This window comes from Colletotrichum aenigma (genome assembly GCF_013390185.1).
Source record: "Colletotrichum aenigma strain Cg56 chromosome Unknown KSG_Cg56_contig03, whole genome shotgun sequence".
In the NCBI taxonomy this organism is placed as follows: Eukaryota; Fungi; Ascomycota; class Sordariomycetes; order Glomerellales; family Glomerellaceae; genus Colletotrichum; species Colletotrichum aenigma.
The window spans coordinates 5,318,807-5,327,932 of NW_023500909.1; the positions used below are offsets into that span (position 1 = coordinate 5,318,807).

Consider the following 9,126-nt stretch of genomic DNA (forward strand, 5'->3'; position numbering starts at 1 on the left):
GTGCATCGCGAGCAGGGTCGTTGAGCTAATTGTCGCGAACACGCAAGTCAGCAAACCGAACTGAGTAAGTACTCAAAAGCAAGACGACCGCTCCATGAAGAATGATCGCTGCAAGTGCAAGACAGAAGGACGCGCATGACGTCTTCCAAACTGCCCCAGACGCGAAGCGCTTGCTCGTGCCTGTAAACCCGCGTGGCTTAGACGTTTGCGCGGACGACGTTGTCCCCATCCGCCTGCTGCGTCGCATCCGACACGTCAATGACACGCTAGCCCAACCCACTTGGATCATCCCGCGAACCACAGCAGACACACCAGCGATCGGCTGGCGGAATCCACCCAAAAGAACTCCTGCTCAAGGGGAATCTCCTCCGCTTCTGTTTCAGACATGGCGCACGCGATAGCGTTCGATAGCAACCACACCAAAAACCTGCCGCCTTGCGATTGGCGAGTTCACCCAGATCCCAACCGTAATCAAGATTCGAGGGTTCGAGGGTCGCTCCCGGGGGGCCCGGTTTGTGACCCGCCAGTCTCCCAGCTGGCCGGGCCGAACTGCCGGCCGGGCGGCGCATCAGGAACCAAAAGCCTAGCCACCGTGGCCAGTCACTCGGCTGCCAGATTCCTTGGCTGTTCGCTGCTGATGGTGCTGCTTGCTTGGGATGGGAGCTGAAGATAACCCGTCAAGGCGCTGATGCTGGTAGGTATGACGCCGACGACAAACGTTCCTCGTTCGTCCTAGAAACCCAAAACCACGGACACGCCGTGGACCAGACCAGACCAGACAACCTTCACGTTGACGGCGGCGCCATCCCATTGCCATGCAACCACCATCTCAACTTCCGTCCGAGTTTCTGCGAATGATCCGCCCGAACGGGATCGTCTTCCCCTCAGGATCAGTCTCAGGTCCGGGGGTTGATCCCTGCTCCGCGTCGAGTGTCGCACGCTCCGGCCAGCTGCTAGGTTAATGCCGCGTCTAAAATGACACCTGCAATCTCAACGACCGGTAATGATGTCAGTTATCCTTCCCCCGGAGGACCCAAGAAGAGTGTGAGTCCCCTCCCAGCCGCATGCACGCACCCACACACGCGGGTCGCGGTGCCGTGCCCTTGCAGCGGTTCCCATTGGTATCGCATATCTATCCCAAAACAAGAAGAGAATGAAGATGCGAAAATAGCAAAACGAGAACGAAGGAAAAATTAGTGCCCGCGGGCCGTACATACCGTCACATCTAAGAAATGTTAGCGTCACCGTATCAAGACAACACCGGCCCGTTTCAGCGCCGTTGTGCGGAGGGGAGGAATAAGATCGCCTTACCGAAGATGGGCTCTTTTACATGGCACGCAGGCTGATGCCACATGGCCCTTTGTCTTTCGTTGCGTCTTGGGAGACGTGTAGGGGGCGTTCTCCTGGGGAGGCTGCTGCGGCATCGGTGCCGGGTAGTGTTGGTGTTGGGACGGAGGCGGCGGAGGGCCGGGCATTTGCATATACGGCGGCGGCCGTTGTTGCAATGCCTGGCTTGCCATGTGGGCGTATCCGGATGGCGGATTTCGCAAGTGGTCGTCAGGGCGGGGGTAGGAGTAGGCCATTCTGTCTGGCTGCTCGGTATGATAAGGTCGTGCTGGAGGCGGCGGGAGAGTCTGCGGCGGGGGATGTCCTCGGATGTCGCCCTGCTGTGTAGTCGGTGGTGGTGGCGGTCCTCCCCTGTAGGCATCTTGCGGGTTGATGGACGGATAGCTGCCATGCGGTTGTTGCCCTCGGTCACCAACCTCTTGGTTTGCTTTGGGCGGGAGTGGAGGAGACCCTGACATGGGCGGAGAAGGGTAGTCTCTGGGTTGAGCAGGAGTTTCGAACTCTGCTCTTGGAGGAGTTGCCCAAGTCAGGTCGAGGGCGAATCGCGCCAGATCGGATATGCCTCGGCGCTGGCCGAGCGAGTTAGACGACGTATCGCAATCGCTGCTGGTGGCTTGCATGGATGTTGTGATGCCGGCTTGAGCGAGCGTCCAGGTCGAGAGGCTCTCCGCGTCTTATTCCAGACGACGGCCCGTTTCCCCAGACTCTTCCAAGACAAGACCGGTTCTCTTGCCCAACGTTTCCAATCTTTTGCCTCCCGTGAAGTCGATGTCTCCCGAAAGGTAATCCGCGAGAATTGCCGATTAGTCCAGATGCTGCTGCTTGCCCTTCAATGCGTCGGAAGAAAGTGTAGCTGCTGCTGTTATGCGCTTTGGCGTTCGGTGTGGTTGGCCCCGTTGTGTTCGGTTCAACTCGGCAACGAAGATGTACAGATGGCCGGTGGCTTGGGAGAAGCGATCTGTCTGCGGATAGGTTTTCCAAGAAGTCTCTGCCTTCCCAAATAAGATCGACGGCCCCGAGGTCGGTTCGTGATTCTCACAATCGAAAGTGGCAAGCTCAAGAGGGCTTAAAAAGGGTGCTGATGAGACCCGTGTGTGCGAGGCGCGCGAAAAGGCTAGGCCACGGAGAGGATGCCGAATCGACGGGTCCAGAGAACGACAGGCGAGCGATGGAGGGATGCAGCTGCTAGCTACTGCGGTGAGACGACGACGACGACGATGCTGCAGAGTGATACTCGCACAACAATGCTTCGGGCTCCAATGAAGCTACCATGCGGTGGTGATGGTGGTTCGTCGAGAAAGATGGGTGTTGCGGGCGGCTGCAGGATGTACCACGGCGGAACCTCAGGCACGGGATGCGGAGGCGGTGGTAGGTGAATATACTTGGGACCGGCGGCCAAGTGTCAGTCAGTTCAGTCGTCGATGATGGGAAGTTGGATGGATTGGTTGATGAGAGAGAAAGAGAGCGTGAGAGAGAGAGAGAGAAGGCAGGTGTAGAAAAGGGAGAGGGAAGAGACAAATTAAGTCTGTTCCGCTCCGAGATCTGAATTTGTCTCTCTTTTCTCGGTGGCCGGAGTGAAGAGTGAGCGTTATTTGTCGAGGGCTGGATGTTGGAGAAGGGGCCCCGTAGACTTTTTTTTGGGAGCAGTCGATCGGTGGCTCCCGGTCGGTTTTTGTGCGACTGGAGACAGGCGTGCTGGGCCTGGGAAGGGGGGCAATTGAGATGAAGCTAGGGTGGTTCAGGGTTGATCTGGACGAGGGACAGGTAGCTCAGGGAACACCCTGGTCCACGTCTTTAGAGTGGCTGCTAATCAAGGGTAGAGGGCTATGCCATCACGATCCCCTGCCTGACGACAATTCTCCGCGCGTCTGTGTGTGTGAGAGCCAGAGAACAGCGAGGAGTGGTGTAAGGTGTAAGTAAGGGTGTGTGGTTTGTGAACCGTGGCCTGGTCTGGTCGGCTCGACAGGACCAGGACTAGCCCGCGGTCTGTGGGCGGAGAGACAGCGGGTGGTAGTGTGAGTGGGAGCTCGAGCTGACCAGCCCGTGCCTGTGTAGTTAGATGGAGAGCAGCAGGCGTAGTCGCAATAGCCTGCAGCTCGATGGACGATGGTCAATCTGCAGATATCTGTCTGGTGGGAGGACGAGGGAGAGGCGCGGAGCGACAGACAGAGAGGCGTGTTCAACGCGGTCGTGGTGGGCGGTAGCGATGGTAGCGCTGGGTCTGAGTGTCCCTGGGTGAGATTAACCAGGCACGTATGAAGCCACAACGTAATAAGACAGTGGGGGAGACAAGAGTCAGTGAACGGGAGGGAAGTACATCATCAACGGGCAAGGTACGGGCTTGATGGAATAAGTAAAGTAAAGTAGGTAAGGTACGGTACGGTACATAGGTAGGTAGGTTAGGTTGGGTTAGGTAGGTGGACGGGACGGAACCGCGGCCGTGGTGGCCAAGAAGCCAATCGCCAAAGACAGCAGCGGGCAGAAAAATAAAATAAGGAAATCATAAAGACAGCTTCCTCCCCGTCTCCCCCTTTGGATGTGGTGGTGGTGGTGTATGTGCGTGCGTGTGTATGTGTGCCTGTCTGTCTGTACCTGTGCCTGCGTGTACAGTGAGTGGTTGCGACTTGCGAGCGAGCGAGAGAGCTCCCAGCAGCAGCAGCCATGTGCAGCGTGCAGCGCTCTAAATTTGATTGGGGAGGCGAAGGAGGGATGGTTCAGGTGGGAGTGGGCAGGGAGGGGTGCACGTTGTCTCGCATGTCGGAGCCGGTAGCAGATGGCAGATGGCTGTATGGGTATGTGTGTATGTACTGCGTCTGAGTAGCGCGTAGTGAGTATACATGTAGCCGGGAGCCAGGAAGAGGGAAAGCCAGACTGACTGGTGGATGGATGGGAAAAGGACATCGCACACTGCAGAGTACTCCTGCACGGCGCCTGGGGTGAAATGGGATGGATGGGATGGGATGCAGTGGGATGGGATAGGATGGATAGAAGGATGGATGAATGATGAGTGAATGGATGACAGGCCAACACCTAGGGGTGCTACTCTGCATCGCCGCACGCTCGCTGTACGGTGAGGAGTTGCCCGTTGAGTGGAAGGCAGCTAAGGTAGATACAGTTACGCATGCGCTAGAAAAGGCCAGAGAGAGAGGCCAGGCCAGGATCGATACAAGCCGCCGGAGTGAGTGGAGGGCCTGCGAAATTGATATGATGGAATCGTGGCAGAGAGTCCACGGTACGAAGAGTGTGTTAAATTGGGGGCTTGGGTGGGGGTTTGGATTTTTTTCCCCCTCTTCTCCTTCCTGGCTTTCTCTCCTGGACACGAAAGGAGATGGGAAAGTTGTGCTCGAAAAACGACGAGGATGTCTTGTTCAAAGGTGGCAGCCGCGGCATCTTGTCTTCCAATTTGAATTTGGCGATGGATGACAGTGCCGGACTCGATAGGCTCGAATAAGTCAGAATCGGTTGGCAGCTGTCATCGAGGTGTTCCTGGAGCTCAGAGCGTCTTAGCAGGCGAGGTAAGACAGCCAGAAAGCGGTACGTAGCTGCACAAAGCATGGCGAGCGTGGCGGCCAAGCTCCAGCCAACAGGGAGGACACGCAGAAATGATGGTGTGCCGCCGCCGCAGCACAGTATGCCTGCCACGGGTGTCGCTCTTGTTGCTGCTCGTGGTAATTATGGGTGGTGGGGACTCCTGGCCGTGGCCGTGGTCGTCCAGGGTCCAGGGAGGAGGTGGGGAGAGAAGCAGATGAGCGGACGTGGGTGCGTGGAACGAGGGGCCACGGGGGACATGGGGGGGAAGAAAGGAAAAGGGAAGCAGAGAGGGGGGCGTGAATGAATCATGACTGATTGGGGTCGAAAGAAGGTTGTGGGATGTGTGGAGAGGCGAGCGGAGGGATCGACCTGCGAGCGCAACAGAGAGATGAGATGACGGGTTTGAGATGGTGGCATTGGATGAAAAGGAACCGATCACTGTCATTAATCGCCAAGCCGGTCTGCGGTCTGCGGATACGCAGGAGGCGGGAGTCGAGGGCCTTTCGCCGTCCGATTCTTGGAATGCAGACTGAGATGGAGATGGGATGAGGCCAGGTAAGGTAGGATGAGAGTTGGAAATGGGATCAGAATAGAATGGAACATGAGGCAAGGGGCCCGTATGCGTACGTACCTTCGACGGATGCTCGAGGGTAGGCAAGGTGGGTACGAATAGGGCCAGATAGGTACGGATAGCTTTCTTTGGGCAGGCAAGGAAGCCGCGCGCAGGTAAGGAAGCGTCCAGTGTGTTGTGTGTACATCGGTACATCCAGTATCCGTACTGCAACACTCGTCGAGGTGAGGCAGGCAGTGTCGGTATCAATGGGCGCTACCCGCTCATTGGTTTCCATCTCCGGAGACCCTGCCCAACGTTGCAGGGCAAGGAGGCTTACACTGCCGTACCTAGCTGCTCGGTAAGGCAAGTAAGGGAAGCGATGCTGGGCATTGGTCAAGTCCCTACGGAAGTGTACGCCGTAGGTATTCGCAGCATGCTGGGTGCAGGCTCGCCTGGTCTGGAGCCGCAGAGATCCGCCGCCCACGCCGTCCGCCGCTGCCGTTTTGCAATTCTCCCAGGCCTTGTCTTGGACTGACGTGCCTGGCTCTGTAGGGTTCGGTGGCTCTGTGCGGACATGCGTGTATTTGTCTCGGATGTCTTCTGAGATTTCGATGCACCACGAGACAGTGATGCACGATTAAGGTAGACCGGGAAGAGAGGGGGTGTCTTAGGGAGGGAAATGGTGGTACGGGACCTCGAGAAAGGCAAGCGGCACGTTGCGCCCTAGCGCGTGGCCGGGACATGTAATTGTGGGCGCCGATATGGATGACATGCCGACGAGCATGCCAGGCCGAGGCCGGGCGTCGTCGGGACGGGCGGGTGCGAGATGTCTTGATATCGTCCTATCGCGCCTGTCTTGCTTCATGACGATAGGAGCCAGTTGCAGCTCAACTTGACGCATAGTTGGTTAGGCCTGTCAGCATTCGTGCCTGCGTCGAGTTGAGCTGAACAGTCCGCAGTACAAAGTGCAATGTGCCACACCTGGGCGAGAGACACATGCAGCAGCGCTGCTGTGTCGCTCCTGTAAAGCGAGGAAAGCCTGTCATGGCGAGGGAGATTGAGTGGTTGCAACCCAAAGCGAACTCGGGCTCCTCGTTCTCGGTATGAACGCATCCCGAAAAGGAGAAGTCCCTCTGCGTCGTAACGTGCTGTGCCATTGTGTCGGTCCTGGATCACAACTGTGACTGGGCGGTTGACGAAGGCGCAGATGAAGGCACTGAAGAAAACCAGCATGTGCCTGGCTGCCCTGGCATGCTTCAGCCGCTATCCATGGATGGCCCGTCCTGTGCCTGGTCACCGGCCAAGATGAAGTTTAGCTAACGAGCAGTAGCCACTTACCAACCCGTGGCTGACGGGCTGGCCGGGCGGGCAAGGCGAGCAAACGAACGGGAAGAGGGGGGCTGAGATGGGATGAGAAAATGGAGACGGACACGGAGACGGAAATGGAGCTAGGGCTGTAGCTGGAGCTGGAAATGGAGCTTGCCGCCCTGGAACAGGATCTGGGCCTGAACCCAGACCTGGAGATGGGGAGAGTACCTACATAGCGCACTCCGTAGAGACGAGGGACGGAAGGAAGGAGGAGACGAGAGGACAGCATGGACCAGGGTCAGCGGCCGTTGGCGAAGGCCCTTGAAGAGTCCGCCGTCGCTGTCCCCGTCGCTCCATGGCTGTTGCCGCCATCACGCTGACGTCTCCAGCAACCTGGCTGTGGCTGACTTTGACTTGACGACTTGCAGACTCTATGTGCGAGCGTGAGTGGTATTGTGGGCTTGGGGATGGCTGTGGCTATCCGTGGCCTCGGTCATGGAGAATTGCGGGTGAAGGACGTGCACTTGAGACGGAGATTGACAGAGGCGCCGGCGGCTATTAGTCGTGTCGAAGCTTCTTCTCGTTGTAAGATAGGGCCGTTGAATACCAACGCCTAGCTCAATGACTAGGGCGCGGGCGGTAGAGACAACCACTTCCTTGCCTTTGTCGACCAGGTACTAAGTGGGCGGAGGCCTAGCCAGGTGGTTGAGAAACAGAGAAATACTTCTTTAGGTAGGTAAGGTACGCCGCTCTTAGGTAGGACATTTTGCAGCAGTGAGACAAGAAAGTACACAGGGACACCCGTGCTTCCTTTTCTTGCCTTTTTCTTTTCTTTCTGCGTACGAATATTCGCACCAAGACTCTTAGACTCCGAGACTGAGATCCGCATCCCCATCTGCCATCTTCCAAGGGCCGAATCCCGGAGAATGTTCCGAGAGGACGTAATGTAGGCGATACAAATCAATCAAGCTTAGATAAGGGATCGTCAAGCCTCGGCTGATCATTCTGGTGCTATCCGTATTTTTTTTGGCGGGAATTGTGGCATCCGTGTCGGTTCATTGAGATTGAAGCCAAGGACACGGCGGCGGAGGAAACGCAGATCCTGATGCCGGTTCTTCCACCAGACCGGTCAGAGATTGGTGGTGGCGGCGGCGGTGGGTGAGGTGGAATTGAAATGTGAAGGTTATCCACGATTCCTTGACATGACCTCCCCTAACCCAAGGCGCCACCACTTTGCATTTGGCACCTGGCCAGACGAGTGCCATTTTCCGTCCAAAATGCAGTGCAAGCAGGCATGTCAAGGACACCCGTGTTCCAGATGCAAGGGAAAGAAAAGCGTGGCGCGTGATGCGGTACGTACCCGTCATCTCAATGTTCTCCGTCGGGGAGGATGGGATGACCAAGGTAACGCGTTCAATCAGTCCTGGGAGCTTCCGGCGTAGTCGTCCAGTTCGAGGTATCTGCAGTCTTTTGGCTCGCCCTCTTGACATTCTCCTTCCTTGGCTCTCCTAGGCTTGCCTCCTTCGCCAGGTTCTGGCCGTTTCCGTGCGTGCGTTGGCGGTTCAAACAGGGTCTCATCCGTTCAGATGGGGTGCTTTCCCGTCCATGGATGCCAGTATTAGTAAAGACTCCGGTTCGACAAAGGATCCGCCTCAACGGCCGATTGGCTTCCTTGCTGCAGCGATGGGGTAGCCCAGTCTCCTTCTGGTAAGTCCCCGGGCACCTTCATCAAGGCCCCAGGCCATCACCATCACTACCGCCTTTTCTCTCCGGCTTCAGGTATCCGCAAGACACCGGCTTTGGTTACTTGGATCATTCACTAAAGCATCTCGCTCAACAAAGACGTGACAAGCTTCCTTCCTGCCGTAGTGCTGGCGTGGCGCTCGACTCTGAATCTTTCACCAACGTGCCGTCGGCTTGAAGCAATTATCAACAACGGTCTCCATGTTTGGTCCTCGGGTTCGTCTCTGAAGTTCAACGGCCGCAATCGAGGCTGAGCTACAGTCCGAACGAGATTTTGTGACGTTCGGTTGGGTTGACTGAAACCGGAAGAGTCTGGCTCGAGGTCTCGGTCGAGAGAGCAGAGCTGTTGCGGCTATTATTGAACCTGTTGCACCCAAAATACTGGCTTTGGGCCTTGGTCGATTCGGGCTAAACCACCTGCATCAGTGTCGGCGTTTCCCTTCGTTGGATGCCCGTTGCAACTTGCAAGCAATATGCTGACCACAGCAGGACCTGCCCAACAATTCCGTCGCTCCTCTTCTGGTGCGCATGAAAATTCAAATGGCTGCCGCCGTCTCTTTCCTTGCGAGGTTCATTTGTCGTCTCCAATCAAGCAATCAAGAGCACTCTCGCATAGGTACCTGCGCGGGAGCTAAGACGTCAAC

At 56.8% G+C, this 9,126-nt stretch overlaps 1 protein-coding gene across 1 annotated transcript; it reads right to left on the reverse strand.

Moving 5' to 3' along the window:
* Nucleotides 1-1,307: 1,307 nt before the first annotated feature.
* CGCA056_v005401 (uncharacterized protein) lies at nucleotides 1,308-1,967 on the reverse strand (the record flags this gene model as incomplete). Its single annotated transcript, XM_037320653.1, has 1 exon — nucleotides 1,308-1,967. One exon carries the CDS (start codon nucleotides 1,965-1,967, stop codon nucleotides 1,308-1,310), a length of 660 nt encoding a protein of 219 aa, XP_037181719.1.
* Between the last annotated feature and the right edge of the window lie 7,159 nt (nucleotides 1,968-9,126).